The sequence below is a fragment of the Acanthaster planci genome, linkage group LG05, assembly GCF_054643075.1.
Source record: "Acanthaster planci isolate LZ-2023a linkage group LG05, COTS_SCS, whole genome shotgun sequence".
Classification (NCBI taxonomy): domain Eukaryota; kingdom Metazoa; phylum Echinodermata; class Asteroidea; order Valvatida; family Acanthasteridae; genus Acanthaster; species Acanthaster planci.
This window is the reverse complement of record NC_141781.1, coordinates 10,263,189-10,288,516: the sequence shown is the minus strand read 5'-3', so window position 1 is coordinate 10,288,516 and position 25,328 is coordinate 10,263,189. Positions and strand designations below refer to the sequence as shown.

At 37.9% G+C, this 25,328-nt stretch overlaps 1 protein-coding gene and 1 long non-coding RNA gene across 4 annotated transcripts; one reads left to right on the top strand and one right to left on the bottom strand.

Moving 5' to 3' along the window:
- Positions 1 to 392: 392 nt before the first annotated feature.
- On the top strand, positions 393 to 15,128 carry LOC110981391 (dual oxidase maturation factor 1-like). 3 transcript variants are annotated; one of them, XM_087136765.1, is made up of 9 exons: positions 393 to 1,000; positions 1,519 to 1,576; positions 3,541 to 3,678; positions 5,852 to 5,953; positions 6,746 to 6,899; positions 7,107 to 7,321; positions 7,685 to 7,863; positions 9,776 to 9,894; positions 11,519 to 11,830. In XM_087136765.1, exons 1-9 carry the CDS (start codon positions 836 to 838, stop codon positions 11,616 to 11,618), a joined length of 1,230 nt encoding a protein of 409 aa, XP_086992891.1. In that variant the 5' UTR covers positions 393 to 835; the 3' UTR covers positions 11,619 to 11,830. The 3 variants fall into 3 exon arrangements, with proteins under 3 accessions (XP_086992891.1, XP_022094628.1, XP_022094635.2); XM_022238936.2 differs by lacking the exon at positions 11,519 to 11,830 and adding an exon at positions 13,100 to 15,128 and having other exon boundaries at positions 403 to 1,000; XM_022238943.2 differs by lacking the exons at positions 9,776 to 9,894; positions 11,519 to 11,830 and adding an exon at positions 13,100 to 15,128 and having other exon boundaries at positions 406 to 1,000.
- On the bottom strand, positions 6,745 to 7,212 carry LOC147799064 (uncharacterized). Its single transcript, XR_015425216.1, has 2 exons — positions 7,085 to 7,212; positions 6,745 to 6,944 (listed from the first exon to the last, which is right to left on the bottom strand). It is a non-coding gene; the product is annotated as an uncharacterized LOC147799064 (long non-coding RNA).
- Positions 15,129 to 25,328: the final 10,200 nt, after the last annotated feature.

Genomic DNA, 25,328 nt, shown 5'->3' with positions numbered 1-25,328 from the left:
TATTCTGATAAACTAATCTTTAGGCCTACACTAATTTCGGTGAGAAGTTCACAGAGATTTTGCAGAGTCACAAACGTTCGTCTGATATGGCAAATTATGGATTTGGACACAGAAACCGACGTAAACATTATGAGACTATTTCAACAGAGGAAGTGAGGCACACACCCCTGGGTGACAAATTCTTGGGTTCACACATCATTCCGCTTCCTCTCTCTACTTATGGAGATATATCACTCCGCTATGATGATCTCAGTCCTAGCCCCGCCCACAACGACAAAGCTGTTGCCATCTGTGCCCACGTAGAAGAATGGAAAATAAAATGGAAAATGCTGACGTAATTCTTGCCAGCACCATCACTGTCTCACCGAGGACTTACGCAAACAGTGTCTATTGTTCACGAAAACCCGGTTGCCTTCATAGCGTTCCCTTGTTCACCAAATTCAACACCCGCACGTACGTACATGTAAATGTCACCCAGAAAGGGTGTACTCTTGCATAAATAATGAGCTATTAAACGCACGACAAAAGTTTCTTTCACACCCTGCCGTGCTGTAGCGGGTCAGTGGATCCGTAACACGGAAAAACTTGGGCAAGGCATAGGAAAGTACTGTCGCTCGAAGAATTGACGTATCAACCCTAGAATATTTTCCTCCTTTAACATCTATTTCAGCAGCGCCACTCTAAGACCACAGTTTCCCTTGATCTGAAGTTCTAGGACGTCCATATTGAAGCTGGAACTGGACTTAAAGCGGAATTTGAACGGCGACGAGATATAGTCCAGTTGAAGTTCTCCCTCTTTCACGAGACTTCGTAAAACCCAAGTCCCAAAGCCATCATGGGGATCCCGTACAGCGTCCTTCGGGAGAAGGGGACCCCGGCCATATATCCCCCCAACAAGACAGCAGTCACCCTGGATGTGACTGAGATGGGATTCGTCTTCGCTTTCATCTTCTTGGCGTTTTCCTTTCTCATCATTTTGCCGGGCATACGGGGCAAACAGGTAAGTGACTCGTACACAATGTACATGTATTTGCAGAAGCGGTATAAACGATGCAAGGGGTGGAGTCAGGCGGGGGGGGTGAGTAATGGAGGAGTAATGACGGGTGTATTATCGTGTATAAAGCCAATAGACTTGGCAAAACCATCACGGAAAGAGGTCCATACACGGACATCACAAAGCGATCTCAAAAAGCCAAATTTAGCCGGGGAAATTTTACAGTTGACTTATAACGATCTTTCCTCCTTCCCAATAACAGAAATCTATGCAATAGTTTTATGTTTCAATATTATACATTAGTTACATGCTCGTGTTTCCCAGTTTTTTTCTTATTTTACCTTTTAACACAGTCTCAGTTGTTTGCCAACTGGAGCTACCCTGGGAAAATAATTTAAACAAATAAATAAATATACATGTGCATGCATCTACAAATTAAGAATGTGTAGGCCTACTTGAAATAATTACATTTTTGACAATTTCGCTCAGTAACTGCAGTATTCTTGCCCTCTTCTTATCTGCAGAGGTGGTTCACCTTGATACGCTTCGTCATAGCAATGTTCATTGGAGCTGGAATACTGTGTAAGTTTCCCGTCTTTTTTTTCGTATTCAACTCTGAACGTCCTCATGGATTTTACATGGCCACCACACTGAATCCAGCAGATTCTAGTCAAGTAAAGTTTGAAGTCTGCTTGGTTGGAAAAATAAAATCCCAGTGAGGAATTTGTACCCGCTTTCAGCAGCAACAGGCAGCCTTTGCAAATTTAAACAAATCGTTAGATTGAGCATGGTTTCAAAAATGCCTTAATTTTTTTAAAACACGGATTAACTGCTGATAAACACACGGAAGAGGTAGCATGAGTTTGGCATAAACATTACTCGCGCATATAGACACCGTTGCAACAACTGTACTTGAAGGAACTGATATTTCTTTCTTTCTTACGAATGGTTCAGTTTTATGAAGAGATAAGGGCTATTATTTACCCTTACAGCCCACAAATCCCTCAAGAGGTGTAGAGGATTGAGGACAGTTTGGATAAAACTATTCGTGGCATACATTTTGTTTCATTTGTTAAACTTTTTTGAATCTCGTAAATCTTCAGAAAGCTTAGTTAATGAGTGACTAGTTTTTCTGAAATTTGTTTTTGTCTCAAATCTCGGTGCATTAGAATCTGCTCCCCCACTGCGGTATCCACATGAACATATGTGCATATACATTAATGAATGGCACATATATAAAACAATTAAGCTAGTCGATTGCCAATATAAATCCAGGATATTGGAATGCGTACATGAATATGTGCCATATTATTATCACAAGGCAGTACTTTCACCAGATCAAACACTGTAGGCATAAACCGGATCCAGGATCTCACGGAAAATTTACTCATGACCTCACTGAAAATTTGCTTATTTATGATAAGGGATGTTTTGACAAAACACAGATTTTTGTTGAAAAAGCTGACAAGATCTAGAATACATATGAAAAGAGGGAAATGAGAATACCCGCTATCTGCTGAAATAAGAAAGTAGGATACCTACGATATAGTAAGATAACTCTTGATTGTCAATTTATATTGGGAGATTTTATTTAAATTTAACTTTTGGTGGGGTTAAATATCAGAAACTGTAAATATCAATGATATTTGGGGGATTTGAAGTTGGTTTCTTTGGTTTAAAATGCAGAGACAGTACCCTCTGGTCGTTTTAAATTATCTCAAAAATTACACAAAGAACAGGGGAAAAACGATGGTGGAAATTACCTGTCAGACTTTTCTTCTCCATTGCTGCATTGAAAAACCACAAGTTTCCCTTAAAATTAAATCTTTACTATAATTTTATTTATGTAGGTAGCAGTGACAGGGAAGATACTGACTTGCAAAAAAAATAACAGTGGTTGCTTGTGTCTTTTTAATGCCATCAAAGTAATCACACCAAATTTGCCTTTTAATTCTTAATTTCCCAACATGGGCATTGTCAGGATTTCTCAGAAGGGGGGGGCAGGGGTAACACATATTGGCAGTAAACTTACAAACCCTTGATGGCAGGAGGGGGCCATATTGAGGTATTTTCAAGCAAATTGGACTTTTATCCCCTTTCGTCCATTTTCACTTTCTTCCCCTTTTTATTTATCTTTTTTTTCTACAAGGGTTCCCCCTTTCCCCATTCTCAAGACACCCCTGCTCCTCTAACAATCTTGCTTAGAGCCTTCCTCTTCAATCTTCTACTATGAAGAGAATCAAAGGCACATGCTTACCTTCCTGGGGCCATCAAGCCCATGAATACTGTAGTTTAAGTTAATGAACTCTACCTTCACCAATCCTACAAGATCTTACAAATCTCCAAAGTCTGTAGGCTCAGTGGGGGTTTTGAGTTAATGTTGCGTTTCCTGAGTGACACTGCTGACTGAGAGAGATGCAAAGAAATGTATTAATTCAGTACACAGCATGTCTGCTGTGACATATAATAAAAACAAAGAGTGCTGTACATGTACACGATCATCCAAAAGCCTGACTTGGAGAACTTACCCTTTTGACCTGACATAGTGTCTGCCTGGGGCCAGGAATGGGAGAAAGCTGAGATCCACGAAACACACACTGCATACAAGGCATTCTACAGTGAAGAGATAGTGGCAGACATTGGTGTCAAGATTGGACTCAACAGCGTCAACATCACCCTCAAAGGTAATCACGATAACTTTTTCAATCGCATTCCTCATCTGTGTCATAAATTGTGATCTGTTGACTACATGAAAAATGGTACCAGAGTCATTTGTGACAGGAGTGTGTTCCAAGCCACCCTTTCAATATTTACAAATGTGGCTTACAATGTGAGGTATGCTGTACAGTTATTCGCTTAAACCATTCACCTCAGCAGACAAGTATAGTAATGAAATTATATATTTTTTTGCTGTCATTTCTGTTCCCAAGTTCCTAAAATAAAGTTTCCCTTGCTTACAGTTTAATATTGCCATCATGCCAATAAAGTCTGCTCAACAGATAAGTGATCAATCTGTTAATTCCCAAAAATATTGAAAGAAAAAGTGAAATTACCTAAAAAATGGTCTTGAAAACTGCAATTTTATGAATCACTTTTAAAGCATCCATCAGGAACATTGCAAGAGTGTAAATTTCTTTTCACTTTTTAAGTATCTGAGGAAAGAATTCCACATATGGACTCCACTTATTTTTCCCTACAGTCACCTTTTAACCATCTGAAAGCATAAACATGTCCTAAAAAGTCCAATTAATTAATTTAAGCAGAGAAAACATGAAGGTATTCACTTGGAAAACACTTCAAATTTTTAGACCAGCCTCATAAGGTTTGTGTACAGGGTGCAAAGCAGCATACATGTGCGTAAATGTAATTCTGTTCCAACTGAAAAAATTCTTCAATTTGAGATAAGATTGATAGCCTACACCCTATAGAAACAATCCATCTTAATTTTTGTGCTTCTTGGGAATTTTCTAATTGTCTGTCAAACTTGGGCTCCTTCATTTTGTCATTACCAATGTCATTAACACGTAGATCTTGCACAAGGGAGCATCTAGTTTCTTAGCTTTGATGAGATAGCTGTGGATTCCTGAATTAGAAAACAACTGAGAAAATGGAAACAATGGGGAAATAGAAAATCAGTTAATGCAGATAGCCTGCAATAGTATACAAAAACCTGTTTTTCCCCAGTAACCCCATCAAAACCCAATGAGGTCAGTTCTACACCAAAGGTGGATATGTCTCACTCTGCAGTGGAGCTTGTATTATCGAGTAATAATAAAACTTTCAAAACGAGAAAGAGAAACTGTAGGTACTACTAACAAAATAAATAAAAACCAACAAAACCAAAATGCATTTTCCCTTTATGAAGCACAAATATTGAGCTCGGTTGCAGAATGGCACATTTCCAGCTCCTATACAGAATTGACTGTTATCAGTTTCACAGAGAACTTCCTCTCTTGAAAAACATGAAGACAACAAGCTCGTCTTGGAAGAATATAGGACACAAATATGTACAGTTGCTCTGAAGACGAAAAAGGACAGTTTGAAGAATGGAATTCATGAAGCCCACTTGAAAATAAATAATATGCCAAACGAGGAAAGACTAAAGTACAACTGACATAGACAAGAGCACAGTTAATACAGGGTCAAATTTATAACAAAGGCCACTTTAGCTCCCAAGTCTTTTTTCTTCTGCTTTCCATTAATGATAATACATGTACAAGGTAACTATTGTTGTTGTTAACAGAGTTCCACTCGTCAGAATCTTTGTGATGTGCATTTGTGGGTGTTTTGTTTCTAAAAGAAATATTACAATATAATGTTCAGCAAAGTACATTGCCCTTTTGAGTAAAAATCTACATCCAATTCATTTAAACCCACACTGGGATTCTGAGGCATTCTCAACGATTTAGGACTGTTTAAAAGCAGCCACTTATGCAATGCACAATGTGAGACTGGATTAGAGCATTAAGCCCTATGTGGCTTAATCTTCTTGGTGCACACGTTGCTTGTCGGTCCATCATGAGTGTCAAGTATTCAGACTACAACAGCTGAATGCCGTCCGCCCTAAGCATTCAATGAAAAAACTGCAGATTTATGAAACCCCAGCTGTGTCTGAAACTCTGAATTACTTGGCTGTAGTTGCCTCCAGTTACCATAGAGTCGTGTATAATTTCAAGCCGCTGCAAGCGATTTGGACACGACTTTGGCCTTTGCTCCTCTGTTTGTCTTTTTTTTCAATGGGGTGGTTGTAGTATCCCGATTAATTTTTACCCTGCCCTCCAAATAAATTTTGATCCCATCTGACTACCTTTTCTTATGAAACAGCGACTGGAATTCTTGGTTTTTTCTCATTTGCAGCTCCAGATGGGAACATTACCACACACCCTGATGAGAAAATTAACTATAATGAGCGCTTTAACTTCTGGGGTGGCCAGGGGCGCCGAGGATTTGGACGTTTTGGTAAGTGCTAGACTCCAATTCTCTTTCTGATTGATTTTTCATGTGTACAGATCATGCAAACAGGCTATGAAATGTTCCCCGTCTATTAAAAGGAAACATGTGCTTGAATTCTTTTGCCTTGTCACCCATTCATCATAAAGAAATCAGATCCTTTGCAAAGATGAATTCAACCAGACTTTATTTTTTGGTTTGACCTGCCTTGTTTGATCTGTTCACAAAACTTGTGAAATAGGTTTAGTTCCAATGCCAGTAGTTAAAGGATGGCAAGTAGTTGGCAGCAATTCAGTATTTCCATTCATTCCTGATACATGTAAATGAAAAACTACATGTACATGTAAATGCACATCAGAAATGTCCCTGCTGTGAATACAACTGTGTCTTGTTCTGCTATTGTAGTCATTATTTGAGGTGTATCAAAGGGCTTTTGCTGGCGCTTTTTATAAAAGTGTATCTAATGAATCCTGAAAATTTCTGACTTCGTGCAGCAACATTTACCTGGCCTGCATTGGCAAGGTATGAATAACAGATGATTTTACATCAGAGAATCTGAGTCAAACGATAAAAATGCAAACACCAGGCTGATAATTGATCTTACTCCTTACAACCTAATCCTAAACTGAGAGTTGGCAGCACACTAGTCTGAAATTTGGGAGTTTCTTTAAGATTTCAAAAATAAATTCAGACAAGGGTAAGAATATGGGACAAGGCAGTTTGGGTTGTATGATGCCACCCTTCCCCCTCCTGCAAGTACAAGCTCTGGCACAACGCATGAATTGCACTCCTGTATGACAGCTGGCCGCATCAACCGTGAGTTCCGCGAGGCTCAGTGGTCAGGCAAGCCACTCCCCATCCTGTGGATTGCCGAGTACTTCGCACTCGACGGTGAGGGCATCCGCTGGGGGCGTACCTACCGAACTGCTGGTTTCTACGCATGGATCATGATCTGGTGAGTGCATCCAGTAAAAATCTGAAGATCAGTCATTCTGGTTGCCTGTTTTGTGAGTGGGAAAAAAAGGGTTTCACACAAGTTTCAACTTGGTGATCCAAAGTCACTTCATTTGTAATATATTTAAAATGGAAACAATTTGAGAATGTCTAGGTTTTAGAACTAAAAGGGTTAAAATGTCTTACCGCCCCTTTCTTGTCCCTGCAGGACCGCCTTCCCTCTTTGGATTCTGGCCATGGCTCTTAGCTTCATGGTTCTCCGCTACTGTGGGTATTTCCTGATGATGACCGGCGGTTTCCTGTGGCTAGGAAACATCATGTGGGCTACGGTCCGCTTCGGCATAGAATTAAAGATACCTTTCAGCACAGAGAAGATCCTCATCTTCTCATACGGTCCAACTTTCTACCTGTGCTTCATTGCTGGTGAGCATCTTTGTTGTTGATCTTCAGACATTGTACACCTGGAGATAGGTCTGGAGTTTGCCTTAAAATGTCTCAAACATGATTACCTGTAGTTTTTACTGGGTGCATCATAAGGTCTAAGTGTTTTAGTGTAAATGGAATAGATGATCACATCATAGTGATGTCATTATAACACAAAAGTTAAACTAAACATATACGCACTGTTCACAATGAGCGGGCAGAACACTTCCTCTTTTGGGGGAAGGACTGAAATTCTTGTACTCCATAAATGAGAAATGGCATAAGTAATGAATCATACAGCAAGACATTGTGAAACAGACCCCAGGAGTTGACTTTAAAATCTGTTTTGTTTTTCTAATTCAGGTCTGGTTGCTGTTGTGAGTGGTTTCATTGTCTTCATCATGGACATTCGTTTTCCCAATGAGTTAACCACTTTCTTTAATGTGGACCCTCTGGCCGATTATGAGGAAACCTTTGTGTATGACAAAGGCACTGGTGCCAGGAACGGTGCATCCAACGGCGGCCCTGCTGAAAGTGAAACGGTTAGTAAAACCAGCTTGTTAGTAGTCTTGGGCTGAAGGGAATGACTGTTAAACAAATTCAAACACACTGAAATGCAAAACATGGCAGAGGGACTTCACATGACCTTTATCCCATCAGCTACTCTCCCCCTCTTTAATGTTATGACGAGTAATATCTTAAACTTTCTGGGTTTGTTTCTGCATTTCACCATGGCTAGTTCCATTCTTCTACAGATGTTGGTGATTATGTTTATTGCAGTGGATTTTTGGCAGTTCTCATCCCACCAATTTTTTTGCCCGATATCTTTTTACAGCCGTAACCTGGCTCTTGCCATAAACCAGATTTAAGCTTTCAATTGATCATGATCTGACTATTTGTCAGTGGGCTGCAGTAAGTTTGGTCTGAATGATTTTGTATTGTTTTGACAATAATAGTATACTTTCTTGAAGTTTTGCCACAGAGGAAAAAACTTGTACAAAGTTTGGAATTACCTTTACATACATGTAGTTTTAAATCATAAAAAATCCTGGAACATTACTTCTATAAATAAAAGAATATTACTTGCAAGAAAAACTCGGTCCTTTCAATTTACCCAGCTTCTGAGATGTTATGGGGATCTCATAATTGGCAAAAGTGATAAAACCCATTACCCTTTAAGGTTGTGGTAATAATATTAACAGAGTATTTAGAAAGTGCTCAGTCTCTTACAACAATATTAATCTGATGGCGCTAGTCAGAGAAAGCAAATTCCTGTTATTTTTTTAACAGGAGAACTGTTACCATGTCTCATATGGCAGACTTTAACGCCTCCCCAAAATACATACAGTGTATATAATGGCAGTTCATGCATGCCATATTCACTTTTGTCATAGATGTGAACTTTTTCCTTCAGTATAAGTGGGTGAATTATGAGAGGCCAGCTAGTTTTTGCTCACAATTTCAATATGTGCACAGGTCACCGATGCAATAAGGTGTCGCCTTCGTATGGGTTTAAAATTAATCACATGTTGATCAGTTCTTTATTGGTTCTCAAAATGAGTACAGATTTAATTGTCTTTACCTCTACTTCCAACAGGAAGGCTAAGCAGTTTGGTTTGGGGGTTGAAGTTCTTTTTGGCAATTTTTTTTTCTGGCAACTACTTCATAAAATAAGACATGACAAAAAGTGTCACTGTCAATCTTGATCATAAAAATAAATTTTAAAAATAGAAGGCATATAAAAATGTTCTAGGTTTATAGCATTGCAACCATACATTCCCCTACATACATACAGTTCCTTTCAGGCAGTCATTTATTCAACTTATGATTTTTGACATATTCACAGCTGCAGTGTACTTGGTACATTCAGGAGTGAGGACTTAGGCTAATGGGGTGTTAATGATAACAATACCCGAGGACCTGTACAAACCTTGTGGGGCAAGTTGAAAAAAGGTTGTAACAGAAACATTCCAAACAGTACAAGACAATTTCAGGTCCTCTGTGAGGTCTAGTAACACCTAGACTGTGTGGGTTACCCCCAGCACTATGATGGTAAAACCCAAACAAGGGATTATAAAAAATAAATGGGTTTTTATGAGTACAGAATGTACTGATTACTCAACAATGTCAGGGTAGAAACATTCATCTTCCAAACACGCATAAAAAGAAAAATGTTTTACACTAACCTGTCATTTTTACTAGTGTATTTTTGCCACTTTAATGTGTGAATAACATTTTTCTCCCATAGAAACCTATGGTGATGGTTTACTGATTTTCGAACTTGCTAATAGGATCATTATGCATCTCAGGTATTCCTGAGAGTCTGCAAGTTTGTTACCCTCGATGTTATCACAACCCTGGTGAATGACACCCAAGATTTAACCAACCTATTAACCCTTTTTCCCTGCACCTTTGTCCTGTTTCCCCTCGATTTGTCCTATTTCATGTGTTAAGGTGGCCAGCAAACCGGTGTACCGCCAGCGGGCACAGTCTCGCTTTGCTGTATCCCGCCGCCGTCCCCGATCGTCGCTGGCTGAGGTGGCGGAGGAAGCAAATGGCACACATGATAATGCGTAGGTGCCCTCACCAAGGTTTCGCATGTTCTGGCCCATCTGTACATCTTTTTGCATGGTCAGCTAGCTGTTAATATCACCTGGACCACGATGCATGGACTTTTTCGCTTGTGTTTACCAAACTGAATGTTGTGGTCTTCTGATGCGGACACTTTCAAGAAAAAAATCAAACCACACTAATTTTCATTGCATGTATGTCACTTAAATTGATATTGGATGTGGGAAAAAAATTAGAAAGCTTCTTGGGTGGCAGTAAACCTGTTGGCAACAAAAGACATTGTGTCAAAAGAGACATGGTCTCATACCAGCCCTTACACTAAAACTACATCGCTAAGTTTTCCTATTCTCATTTAGAAATATGCCCATTTGCATGCACAAACATTTTACTGGACTGGACTAAATACACTTTCATAACATTGAGTTTGATTTGTTTTTTTTTTACAACACTTGCCATGAATGATAATGCATGTACTGTATGATCAGCAACAGACTACCTGGCATTCATAGAATGGGGAGGGACGATTATTATTAGTGGAGATCAAACCCAAACATGAGCTACCGGTTACTCACTACATGACTAGCAACTGGCATGCTTTGAGTTAGCATTTCATAAAGAGGAATGCCTAGCACAAAAGTGCCTAATATGTCGTGTGTCTGGGGTCAAACACACCACGGGGTTGCAGTTTGGGGTTATAGCTGTATGTCACATTGCTAGGCTACCACGGATCCCTTTGAAATAACACAAATTCCTTTTGGTGTCTGCTGTGCAGATTGTCAGATGCCACACATTTTCAACTCAAAATATTGCCACTTTGAGGAGAGCGGGGAAAATAATTCACAAAGTGTATACATGTATTCCCATTTTATATTCAAGATCTAAAAATGAGATTTTTGGGCTTCTTGATTTGTTTGTTGAGGTCAGTTTTTCTGCTATGCCACTTCTGTAAAGATGCTAGATACAGAAAGACGAACATCATTATCCAATACAGAGACTAGTGCAGCATGCTGAATCATTGTCACTTCCCTTCTTTTGCTTGTTGATATTTGATCCAATCACTAACCACAACTCTTAATCTTTTGATGTTTTTATCTTTTGATAAAACGATTAGAAGATAGAAATTAGAGATTAGAAAATCTTTCTTTCTAAACTTGCATCTATTTCCATCTTTTTCATGATCAATTACTGATAAACTCATCATTCAAGTAACAATTTTAACAATGTGTATCAGAGTGGCTTTATTTTGTGAATAGTTTTTGCTTGATTGCATGACCTGTGCTTCTAACTCGATCCAAACTAAATAATGAGGCTTGAATGTCAAAACCAAGGCCAGTGTTGTTTTCCTATACAATTAAACAGAATGTGCGTGCATCAGATGGAATAAAAGTTATGGCCTCCATAGCACATACAAATAAATTTTAGCTCATAATAGGAGGAAACAAAAGGAGGAAAAACACTAGCAACAAAACTATGCACACTACATGTAATAATCAAATTGAAAGTACACCCAATGAAGTTTCATAAAACTTCTTTTTGAAAATGTTGTTGTAGGTACATGTATAAAGTGTTTACAACTTGATGAATTTCTCCGTTGTCAAAGATAATTCATTTTCCCCCTAACAACAGAGTTAAACACCTCATACTGAAAAACAACTGGCTTAAGGGCGGTGGAAGGAATGAGCAGAACAAAGCCGATGCAGCCTTAATTGAACTGGAAGACTCATAGTTGAACAAACGTTTGTGAAGTTAACTTTTCATTTTTCCCCCACAGGTAGTCTCCATGCATCACTTGCTATAGTTCCAACACAAGCTGCTCCAAAACACAGACACAGCATCAGATGAAGCTCTTAAACATTCTACATTTAACATCTGTCTTCATTAGTGTAGTAGTCAAGTCCACCACATCTAAGTCCGACTATTTTTGAGTCCAAAAAAATTCAAGTCTGAAAATCCAAGTCTGATTCCTTTGAAGAACTAAATGTTCTCATAAATAATGAATGGGCCTGTGTTGGGTAAGCACAATGCAGACCAATTGGGTACCGTGTTGTCATCCGTAAGTGAAGGGAAAGAAAAGGGACTGATTATAATTGTTAAAAAAATTCTCGGAATGCTTTACAAGGCATCAAAACTACATGAACAATTACAAAATGTAGACAGATTTACCAACATACAAAGCACAAGTAAGACTTCTTGCAATGCAAGTGTTTCACTCCCCCAAAAAGAATTTCGCAGGTTGAAAAAATACAGAGGTACACATATTTTTCAGTTGTCCATTTATTTGCTTACATTACACTGAAAGGGTTCTGAGGAAAACAAAACTGAGTGGTCGGAGTTCAAGTTCAAAATAATGCAAGAAACTCTCAAAAGTCTGAAGGAAACGGATGTCTCAGGCACGTAGCTAAGCACCAGGGACATTTGCTATTGCACATCATGTTAGCTACCACTACTGTTGTGTCAGCAACTACAAATCTGTCCTCACGTTTATTTATATTCCCAGCACGTCACATCAATAGTAGATACAGATTTCCCTTCCATGTCCTTTCTTGCACAATTAGCCTTGCATCATCAGCTTGCCATTGTCTTGTAATTAAACAGATCATCTCCTTTGAAACTCTCATTTTGTGTTTGCAAAAGACTATTTTCCAAACTGTTACAGTCAATATAGTAATTCTGTTGGAATTGAGTTGGTTCATTTCATTTCAATATTCATCCTAGGTCAAAGGTTTCGCTCTTTTTAATTCAAAATGCACAGTATCATCTGCTGTTTGGAATGCTATAAACTATAAATGTGCTACACATAAGCACCATTCCATCAAACAAATGCACTATTGTGCTGAACATTTTCCAAGAGATTGTATGTACCATGTGATTTAAGTTGCATGCCTCGTTTTAACCAGTACTAATATTAAATCATTTGAGATTGTTGGGTTGTTCCTTTTGTTGTAGTTCCAGTTTTATAACTCTGTGGAACTCCGTTGTAAGAAATAATATAAGTTCAGTGAACAAATACCACTCATGTACAATTCAACACAATCTCGACTGCTTCTATACTGACAACTGTATCAAATTTGAATATATGGGAATTTTGCTGTTTCTTTACAACAGCGACCCGGTGCACTTTCTATCTCAGCCAGAGATGGAGCATGTTACCCATCATTTCATTGGTCTACATTCTCTGACCCCTTCAAATTTCTCTTTCACCAACAGAAGTCCTGGCGAAAAGTATCAGCTCTCCGAAAAGCCAGCAGCAGACCCCGGCGAAAGTATACCCCTCACGGAAATCAAGGAGGAAGCCAACAACTAGATAATGGTGGAGGTATTCAAATGAAGACTTTTGGATCCTCTCTGACAGGTGTGGAAAACCCGGCCCTTGATGTAATTGATGCATAGTGTGACAACAGCAAATGTCGTAACATTTCTCCCCAGCTGGAAACCTGTCATTCTGTTGTTTTTCTTGAGACCCGATGACTGCTACACTGAGCCTCTTCTTTGCACTGAAAACTTAATGCTCATCAGAACTTGGAAATAAGTTTCATATTAGCTATGCTATGGTTAGTAGGATTTGATAGGGACTCATTTTCCAGATACATTTGGGATAAAGGAGCATTTGTATAATCAACTACTTTGAGGCAAATACGATTTTACAAACGATGCAGATTTATTACTCCTCGTTAGTTTGTTTTTCTTGTGTGTGTTTTTTTGCTTTTGCTTTTGTAAGTTCCATAACATGGGTTAAGAATACCGTGTGCATTTGCAATGCAGTATTTTCTTTTAAGAGGACTGATAAATTGTAATCATCCTAAAACTTCCATACACAAGTGGGGAGCTTTACAGAAAAAAGACAAGTTATTATCATACTCGATTTGAACAAAAATGAGGGAAGAAGTTATTGAAATAGAGATTTTATCCTAGTCAGTAATGATGTATACGTAAACAAGTAGAAAAAGTAGCTCAAATGCAATAGGTTCAGATACATGTATATATATATATTTGAGGGTTTGTAAACAGATTAATGTAAATGTTCTCAGTCAAGGAGGATGCACATCAATGTGTTTCATCTAACATGTTCTCAAGATTTTAAACTTCTTCAAAATAACAACGTATAGTGTTTTTCTTTTTAGTAGTCCATATTGTTAAATATTTTGTACAATATTTATGCAGTGTGTTATAAAGTATTAGCTGTAACAGAAAAAAGTGTTAAAATGATCACTTAAAATGAGTGGTAAAGGGCAAGGATCGATATTTGTGAACAAGTGTGAATGCTTTTTAATCTAGCATTTCACTGTCCAAAAAAGCAAATTAAGTAGATTAAGACAGTTATATACTGCTTTTAAATTCCAACTTACCGGTACACCTGAGGAATTCAGTGCTTTTTCTGTTTCACTGCACTCTGTTGTTGTTTTTATCTTATTATTAAACCTTTTTTATTTAATGCATGTACTCAGTTTACTCTAACTACATTTCCAAACATTAGCCTGTATGTAAAACTAATTGTGGCATTTTCCCAGGTATTTGAAGTCCAACTTCACATCACACACCAAAGGAATTTCTTTGAACAGAAATAAGGTACCATAGCAGGAAGTTAACAATGGCAGCAAGCCCCGAGTGGGACAGACACAATTTTTATGCCAAAAAGTAAACAATTTGCTGGAGGCTATGCACAACCTTTCTGGTTAAATATGGCAATGCAGTCACAAAAGCCTGGTTCTTTGTGCGTCACAGGGTTGTAGTAAAAGACCGAGTGCAGTGGGCCCTAAAAAGGCAATATATTTAGAAGAGGCCATGTTATACACCTGGTTTGAGTTCTTTGTACATTCTAACAATGGCTTCCAGCATGAATGCCACTTTTGAAGTTCAGACCAATGTTACTAGGACAAATTCTACACACAACAAACTTCTGATCCCTTGCTTCACACAAGACAATTCCTTGTATGAATTGTAAGATTCCCAGCAAGACTTTGGGAGAGATTGTTTAAACTCTTTCTAACACCCCCCACTATTTCTGGCCAAATTTCTTCTTTTAAGCGTTGCCTAATAATTTGGAGTGTTTTAAATTTCATATATGAAAGTTAGATGTCTACAGTTTCAAAAATTCAATTTGTTTAATAGCATTAACACTTTCATACTTTGGATTTTGTAAAAAGCACTGTTTAACCACAAGTAACTTCCTTTGATATTTTTAAGTAAATCACTTTTGATTCCTATTAAACAGATGAGGAAATGCGTTTTTTAACAAGTGACCAGCAGATATTGCATTTATCATTTGTCACACAAGACCAAAACAGTTTGCCTTGAATTTTGCTGGTGCATTGCTTATGCCATCAGCACTTTTCTACCTGGTTGTCTGTACATGTATGGCAGGCTTTACATCATGCTTTGTGATATGAATTTTTTATACAAAACAGAGAAAAGGATACCCAGCATGATATGTGGGAAAGGGGGACCCCCCTAATGTGACGCACAAGCTGTATACCCAAGGGCAGTTGTGCCTTGCACCCCCCCTCGGCAATATGAAAGGAATTCCAAAGATTCCACCAGCACAAAGGAAGACACAATAGAGGGGGTCCCTGTTTGCCACATATCTTGCATTATATGGAAAAAAATGCAATCCGATCATAAAAATGCTGATCACTTTCAAGTTTCAAACAATATTTTTGAAATTTCCCTTTCAGCATTTAGCTTGAGTTAAACTTTCATATACACGTTAAATGTGGCTCTTGTCTAACCTACCGTATCTAAAATACCTCAGCTTCAATTCATGAAAAAGTAAAATGGTAACATGTCTCGGTGGGGGAGGTCTGAGAATCTATGGAGACAATAATACATCAACACGTTGCTATTTTCCTGAAATAATACATTTTTTTTCTGACAAACTGTTTTCACAAAACAACTTGGCTCTTTCCATGCAGCACTGCGAAATTCCAAATACACTTTTTTGTGCCAAGACTTTCAGGGAGATCTTTTAAACTCTCTGTCTCATAAAAAAAAATGAAATTCATGAGAAATGCCAAACAATCCAGAGAAATATGGCTTTGCTCGACGTATCCAGACCCCCCTAAAAAGTGTACATGTATTTCTCTGAGTTACGACATTTAACGATAGGTGTAAAGAGTTTCATGTCAAATGATCACAGTTAATTTACTTCACTGCATGGTGACATATTTCATGAGCTCAGCTCGGAATGTGAACTATGTATGAATGTCTTGATCCCTTAAAATATCATTCATGTGCCTCTTTTTCCTGGATTAACCTTGACAACACTTTCATAGTGGTTTCAACACACTGACACTATGAACATCTAACAAAAGAAACACAGTGCACTTACAATGAGCATCCATTGTTATTACACCATGCTTCTTTGGTTAGATGTTCATTGTGTGAGGAGGCTTTGGAAACATGTTATGTGTCACTGACAATCTGTTCCTTTTCACTAACTGTTGCCAGCACAGTGCTATGATGCACTGGCAGGTGTTGAGAAATCTGAATACTCTTAGCCTAATATGCCACTACATTCACTGTAAGCGTCAATAAAAATTCTCCAAAAATCCCTTGCAGGATTAGTTAATAAAGCCTTAGGTTGGCAACAGCCTTGAAGCAAATGGGAGGAATAAGCCATTTCCGAGTTAATTTTGAATAAAAGCTGTTGCACTGAGTTATCTGATTGCAAATACATGTAAATGTAACGATTTGAATTCCCCAGACTAAAGACACTGTTTTTGCTATACCTTGTGATTCGGGGCAAGCTTTCACATAGCAACCACCATCTCTAGAATGGACTGGTTCCTTTGTACCCTTCTTATCTATTGAGAACTGTGTATTGTTGCAAGGCATTTCTTATTTAGCTAAGCAAAAGCTTGCCCCGACTGAATCACGAGGTATAGCAACAGTGGTTTTAGTATGGAGAATTCAAGTTGTTACATTCATGTGAATTTAAAGAACTTAGTGTACCAGATTTGGGTCAAAGTTAATTCACAAAAGGCTTATTACATCATGCTTTGTGATATGAATTTTTTATACAAAACAGAGAAAAGGATACCCAGCATGATATGTGGGAAAGGGGGACCCCCCTAATGTGACGCACAAGCTGTATACCCAAGGGCAGTTGTGCCTTGCACCCCCCCTCGGCAATATGAAAGGAATTCCAAAGATTCCACCAGCACAAAGGAAGACACAATAGAGGGGGTCCCTGTTTGCCACATATCTTGCATTATATGGAAAAAAATGCAATCCGATCATAAAAATGCTGATCACTTTCAAGTTTCAAACAATATTTTTGAAATTTCCCTTTCAGCATTTAGCTTGAGTTAAACTTTCATATACACGTTAAATGTGGCTCTTGTCTAACCTACCGTATCTAAAATACCTCAGCTTCAATTCATGAAAAAGTAAAATGGTAACATGTCTCGGTGGGGGAGGTCTGAGAATCTATGGAGACAATAATACATCAACACGTTGCTATTTTCCTGAAATAATACATTTTTTTTCTGACAAACTGTTTTCACAAAACAACTTGGCTCTTTCCATGCAGCACTGCGAAATTCCAAATACACTTTTTTGTGCCAAGACTTTCAGGGAGATCTTTTAAACTCTCTGTCTCATAAAAAAAAATGAAATTCATGAGAAATGCCAAACAATCCAGAGAAATATGGCTTTGCTCAACGTATCCAGACCCCCCTAAAAAGTGTACATGTATTTCTCTGAGTTACGACATTTAACGATAGGTGTAAAGAGTTTCATGTCAAATGATCACAGTTAATTTACTTCACTGCATGGTGACATATTTCATGAGCTCAGCTCGGAATGTGAACTATGTATGAATGTCTTGATCCCTTAAAATATCATTCATGTGCCTCTTTTTCCTGGATTAACCTTGACAACACTTTCATAGTGGTTTCAACACACTGACACTATGAACATCTAACAAAAGAAACACAGTGCACTTACAATGAGCATCCATTGTTATTACACCATGCTTCTTTGGTTAGATGTTCATTGTGTGAGGAGGCTTTGGAAACATGTTATGTGTCACTGACAATCTGTTCCTTTTCACTAACTGTTGCCAGCACAGTGCTATGATGCACTGGCAGGTGTTGAGAAATCTGAATACTCTTAGCCTAATATGCCACTACATTCACTGTAAGCGCCAATAAAAATTCTCCAAAAATCCCTTGCAGGATTAGTTAATAAAGCCTTAGGTTGGCAACAGCCTTGAAGCAAATGGGAGGAATAAGCCATTTCCGAGTTAATTTTGAATAAAAGCTGTTGCACTGAGTTATCTGATTGCAAATACATGTAAATGTAACGATTTGAATTCCCCAGACTAAAGACACTGTTTTTGCTATACCTTGTGATTCGGGGCAAGCTTTCACATAGCAACCACCATCTCTAGAATGGACTGGTTCCTTTGTACCCTTCTTATCTATTGAGAACTGTGTATTGTTGCAAGGCATTTCTTATTTAGCTAAGCAAAAGCTTGCCCCGAATCACGAGGTATAGCAACAGTGGTTTTAGTATGGAGAATTCAAGTTGTTACTTTCATGTGAATTTAAAGAACTTAGTGTACCAGATTTGGGTCAAAGTTAATTCACAAAAGGCTTATTGATTTCATGGCAAAATGTGCTTCAATGAGAATTTAAGGGATAAGATGTTTAAACAATGTGCAGGTACATGCAATAAGGCAGGACACTCACAAATGGGTTGTTCCTAAGTAAAATAACAGATCTTTTTCAGTGTTAATTTGATCTGTGCATTTTTCACGAGAGGGGACACCCAGGATGTACTACATCAGGTTCAAACATATCAAAGTTGACTTAAAAGCAAACAGGAATACACATGTATGCACAGAGTACAATAGCCTCATCTATACACAGTGGTGGGGGAGAGGCAAAATTGATTTTATTTTCAGCTTTTTGTTTTGTTTTCAGTGACCTGACAACCAAATTGTTTACTTGGAAAACTAGCAGAGAGTGCCTCCTGAGTGGCAATAGAGACGGAATCTATGAAACACAGTCCAAGTACAGCTGTACTCTTTTCTTTGGAAAATGTGTTGGAACAAGATCGTTATTTGTTGAAGGTCAGCTTTTGATCACAATGTCTGTTGAAAGAGTTGAGAGCTGAGCACAGAGGTAAAAGCCAACACAGACAAGGCCAACAAATATCTGTACATGTACACAGGAAAGACAGAATTGGTAACCGGGTTACAGCATAAACTAAGTGTGAACATGCTGGTAGAGAGAGCGTTATATTACACTATCATTTGCATAGATCTGATTCAAACTTTATCAATAACTTTGGTTTTAACAAACATTCCTGATTAACATCGAAACAAAGAAATAAAGGCACTCTGTAAATGGCATTACTCACAGAAATCCCAAACTCACTGCAAACAGTTGGTCAACTCTAGTTTGGTAAAACTTCCTGTGAAAGTTTTATGGAAGCCTCTCTCATGCTTGAATCCATCTCAACAAAGATTGTGTAACGATCTTTTAATGCCCTTAATCTCCTACGGGACCTTTCTATATATCTCCCTTCCTTTATGTAAGCATGCGGATGTACTCTCATTTCAAGGAATTTTTTAACCGTGAAAGTGCATCTTACTGAAGTGAAGACCCTCATTAGATTAACAAACACCCAAAGAAAGACATGGAAGATATGCAGCAGCTTAAGGCACCGGTACAAGGACAAGATGCAAAGAATTTTGGTATAGACATGTATTTGCCTTTCCAAATCCTTGATACCAGGCTACAGATTAGCTGCAGGTGAAGATTCTTCTCAGCAACAGCTGACATTTAGGATAGGACACTGTTTTGGATGGCATAGTGTATGTCTGTGCATGGAACATGTACATGATTCAAACTGACATTATGACAGGAATGTTTACTTCAGAAAGTTATCATCCACAGTTCCCAGATTTTCATTTCAAACTATAATAAGCTGATAATTCCAACATCACGTGCAGCTTGTGGACAACATAAGTACTGACAGGTACATGTATTTGCGTGGCTTTTGGGCAAGTGTTTTATAAAGGCTTAGCCAGGCAACACATCTGTACATGTAGTTTTACATACATAAAAGTTGGCCCAAATACCCCGTAAGTAACAATGATCTGAGCCTTCTGAGGCCCCCCCACACACCTTGAAATGAAGCACTGATCAAGCTTCCTTACAAAGATGAGCCAGGCCATGAAGACACAAACTCTCTCTACAGTTCGATATGTTGATATGCATGAATACCTGTACCTATCTCGGCACACGGATTCAGCAGTACCATAGCTCCATGGCGGTACCATGACCAGACAATGCAAATTGTGTGTGCAACCTTGGGAACTTCTATGACTCTTCTGGAGATTGTATCCCTCCCAATTTGAGGATGAAGGTACAGTGTCCCTTAAAAAGTGGATCCTCATGTACTAGTTCATCAAAACTCTGAGACGTCCCTTTTCCATCGAAACCCCCCGTACTGAAAAGGTCCAATTCATTTACCTATTAAGACCAATTCACTCACCCGTTGGATCCAGTTCACGTATCAATTAATAACCAATTTCAAAACCAATTGCTATTGCTTGGAATCAATTGGAATACAATTGGGTTCAATTGGTTTGAATAGTAAATTCAGACTTTTTCTCAGTTGAACCATTTCAAACCAATTGACACCATTTGAATGCAGATTTACAATCCAATTGTAAACAACTAAAGAACCAACTAAAACCATTTCAATACCAATTGAAACCATTTGATTCCTAATTCCCATTTGAAATTCCAATTGATTTGGGAAAATAAACAGCTAGAAAAAAAATTCCAATTGAAACCAATTGCGTCCCATTTGAAATCTATTGATGGGGGAAAAGCATACCAACTGAAACGAACTGAGCACCAATTGATTGTCAATTTGACCTCTTTCATTCCAATTAAATCCAATTCAAAAATCAATTGGTTTGAATAGGCCATTTTTAGTCGGGCCTTAATGAAACAATCTCTACAAATAAGTCCTTCTCATAGACCACCTGAGAACTCTATTTTTCAATCACACAAAATTTGGAGGATGAACCCCCAAAATATTAAAAATTGACGACACTCAATGCACCACTATTCTGTATTTGTTTCTTAGCTGCTTCCTGACTATTTGCAGATGTATGAAATCTGATAATTTAAGAATTAATGACACATTAGACAGAATTGAACAAATCCAATTCAGTACCTAAATGAACACTTAAGTATTTTAATTCCCCAACAACACAATATACTTTTCGAGGAAAAGAAATCTACAGATATGATAAGCAAGCCCATTGAAAAAGAAAAAGAAACACCTTTGTATGGTCAAATATGACGTTCACGTCCTAGAGATGCACGTCAGTTAGGTCAAACAATTTAGCCTTCCATAACTACCAGTAGCTACAACAGAACTTCACAGTGAGGTCAGCTATAAATAAGGTCACTGATCACAAAAGAAACTTGTGTTTATAGGTTATGGTCTACACAGTTACCAAGGCCATCTGAAGACAATAAGAAAGGCAAGCCTTACACAGCTACTGCACATGGATGCTCTACATTCAATTTAGCTGTATGGTTTCTGAGTAATACATGTACAATTTCCCTAAATAAATTTCCTCCGCCACTCAAGTTCTAGATGTTTAAATTGTGAGACTTTGGTTTGCATACTGTGAAGAAAATGACACAGGTGTTCAGTAATGAAGCACAGTGAATAATCCACTGAACAAAGCACATTTGAGTTTTATTACAGAAATAACACTGCAATAGGGCATTAATAAAGTATCAAGACCTTCAAAGAAGGGCTGATTAAACAAAAATTTAGAAAAAAAACGAACATGTCTTGGTCAAATGTGCAAGAGTCGACACAATAGTGCATATTCAATAAAAAAAATTTCCCTCAAATTATTGTTTATAGTGACTGTTACATTTTGCACATGTTTACAGTAATGAATGGGAGAAAGCATTTTGCGATAAAAATGCATCTTGTGGGTATATATAATATAACTTACATTGCTAATTAATCAGTCAAGTATTGATAACAAGATGTATATTCTTTTCCTGAGCACCTTTCCTGAAAATATTTAGTAACATTTTGGTGGCACACTCCTTTTCGGAAAGCTTTAATTTCTTTTCAGCTTTTCAGAAAGTTTAATGTTACAGGAGGGTTAACAAAATTGAAAACTAAGGAAAGAGTAGAAAAGTATCAGTGCACCAAACTAAAGGTATTCCATTTTATACATGTACACTCTTGGATTGTTTGATAAAATATAAAGAAAAACATCCAAAATCCCAGGATGAAATCAATCAAAATCTTGAGATACCATTTAGTGATACCTCTCCCCTTCAAATCAATAAGAAGAACAGATGGAATTGTTACCTTATTTGGATGGAACCAATAACAAAATATAATTTGCATGACTCGGCACTGCTTGCCGCACAGAAAAAACAGAATCAACCCTTTTTCATGCCAGACAAAAAACGCTAATACAAAGTGCGTTTATCAAGCACCAGACTATTCCTCATTAGCAAAATTCTGTACATGTATACAAATGACCAGATATTGCTGCGTAAGAGAGCAGGTACATGTTGCTGTGGGGCGACATGCTCAATACCCTGGGAAGAGGTTGCTGCCTAAAGGAATTTCATTCTTTATACAAGGTATGAAAATTTGATCATGACTGCTGTAGCTTTAGACCAGTCAACTGAGGGCAGCAAATATATTCGCTGCCAACCCCCCCACACTGGTTTATTAGGCATGCACCTAAGTGATCTGTCTATGTACTTGGTAGGATTTTACAGAGAAAAGAACAAAGCAAAATTCACTAGAACTATAAAGGCATTACTCACTTATTTGATAAGTGCAGTTTTTCCTATTGCTAATGTCACAGTGGCAAATGGCAAACTATCGCAGGCCGTCAGTACAAAACAAAAGAACAATTAGAGTGTTCAAAAATCTCAAGTAGACATTCAAACACTACAAAACATATGCATCTTTTGAACACTAAATTAAAAATACTCAAACTGATGGAACAAATGTGCATTTTGAGGCAAAAGCTGCTGTCATGCACGAGTGATCTGTTTGACAACTCTGGCTGTCCATATAAATGGAAGTCAGTGTTTGTGTCCATACTTGCGCTCGCAGGTTTTCTCCAGGTACTCCGGTTTCCTCCTGCCTCTAAAACTGGACCGTCTTCCTAATGTCCGTAATGTGATGCTGATTAATAAAGGTTATGAATAAACGTATAGTTACTGCGCAAAATGGCCTGAGTAGCTGAAAGCGCCATTAAAACAAAACAACAAACAGGGGAAAGGTCTATAACTGGGCTGCCTCACAAAATATTGGCCTGGAGTCATCAACACCGAAACCAAAGGCTGCCATCATGAGGAATGAAAGTGGATATGCAACCTGTTTTTTCAATGAGAATATATTTCATTCTTGGTTTATTTGTAACATTTTCAACGTGACTTTACATACACTTGGGGGGGTAGGGTTAAAATTCCTGGGTCAGGAACTTTTTTCTATCCAAGTAATCCACAAACACAAGAAATGGTGTATTTGTGGGCCCTACGTCAATTTAAAACAAATTTCAAGTTGGTATTATTTGGGATTTTCCCTCTAATAGCTGGTGACTTTGGATCAACAGAGCATTGCATGACAAGGCCCAAATAAGTGCTTTTTTTGGAGTGACAGGAATGTTTTCAGGACAATAAATGTATTCAATGTATTGAGAAGTAGTCAGGGGTGTAAAAAGAAGCCCATCAAATCCGGCTATTTATGAATACATCCAAAAATGTTGCTGGCAATACTTCCTTGTAAATTTCCAACTAACAGGAAAAAAAACACCAAAACCTCAACCAAAAAACAGGCCAGTGGAAAAATGGGACCTCTACTTCCTTTTCAAAGTCGCTAAGAAACTGCCGCTGTCATTACTTTTGGGGGTCAAGGCGGTTACAACTATGCACCCAATCATTGCACAAGGGCAATTTAACAATACAGGAAGATTTGTGTTTCACTTCCTTATACCAGGGAGAGTAGGGCCAGATTTTGGAACACTCCAGATATTCAATTATGTGTTGCCTGGAATGAGTCAATTCAACATGACAAATGGAATTAGCATCTGATAAGCTCTGACAAGATGACGAAAAAGCTGAATAATTTGTTCAAATGTTCATTTCATGCACAAAAGGTATGATGTTTTCTCAAATTTAAGTCTGCAGGATAAACCTGCCTGTTTGGTTGGGATATGAACCACCAACGTCTTGTTTACAAGTGCACATGTTCTTACATAAACACTATTCCATCATGCACAGTGCAGGACACGTGCTCACCCACGTATGAAATGAAAGTCTCTTTTTGTATCAATTTTGTCAGTGATTGTAGCCTTTCAAATTAATAATGTGTTTGACTGCTTTTTGTGCTCCTTAACATATTGCCTTTTACTGTCCATGACCTGTACTGGCAAAACCAAACCCCATCCAACCGAACCAAAATATAAAACTAAAAAACGAACAACATCAAACAAACAAATAATAAAACAAGATGTTAGGCCGTACTTGTACATCTGACAAACTGAATATGTGATTGTGGTATGTCTATAATAGTAAAACTATTACGACCCATAACGGAACCGATGAAAGAGTGGCAGGGATATCACTCAGTTGTACCAGTGGCAGTCATGATGATTTAAAGGAACTGTGAACGGAAACCCTTGCTTTGGAAGGGAAACCAAACCTCTAGTGTATTGTTGTTGTTACTACATGCAGTTGTGTTTGTTAATCTTGAGGCTACATTTTAATAAGACTTTGATCTAAATTTTGCTTTATATTAGTAGCAATTATGTGAGTAGTCTGTTCCATGAAAGTATTTTTACTGAATGGCAAAGTTTGTCACAAACTTGAAGACCACTAGTCTTTTGTCACGTCATCTAACAAAGCTTAAGTGCAAACCTGCAATTATATATAAGAGCCAACAGATTTTAAAAAAAATGCTGCAGTGACACGTCAGTTTCTGAATCTGCAAAAGTCAAGTTTGTAATTTGTACTTGTATTTATATTTCACAGACTTGTGCTATTTGTTGCAGTTGCTCCACAGTTGCGGCAAAAAAACTTCAGCTTGTTTTAAACAATGACTGCAGACAATCCACATTTAAAAGAATATTTCCCACTTTTAGGCTTTCAGTTTCATTTTATCACCCAGAGGTCAACAATCTATTGTCAAACAGTGTCAACTCCACTGATAGTATTGATGACGAACTTGCCACTGCTGCAAAGTATTTTACTGACCAAACTTGATAACAAAACCTTGAAAGATATCTACACATGACTCTTTTTTGTTTAACCAAGCAACCATTATACATGTATTGATGAGTTAACAGGAACTGACTGGAGACTTGGGACATAGAATGAAGAACACTGTCCAACAAAATACATGTAGAAATGTGCTTCCT

What these genes read in the sequence shown, in the direction of transcription:
- LOC110981391 (XM_087136765.1), top strand. Translation starts at nt 836, where the DNA reads ATGGGGATCCCGTACAGCGTCCTTCGGGAGAAGGGGACCCCGGCCATA. An exon ending in CGGGCATACGGGGCAAACAG is followed by an intron (nt 1,001 to 1,518) that starts GTAAGTGACTCG and finishes TCTTATCTGCAG; the next exon opens with AGGTGGTTCACCTTGATACG. An exon ending in CATTGGAGCTGGAATACTGT is followed by an intron (nt 1,577 to 3,540) that starts GTAAGTTTCCCG and finishes GACCTGACATAG; the next exon opens with TGTCTGCCTGGGGCCAGGAA.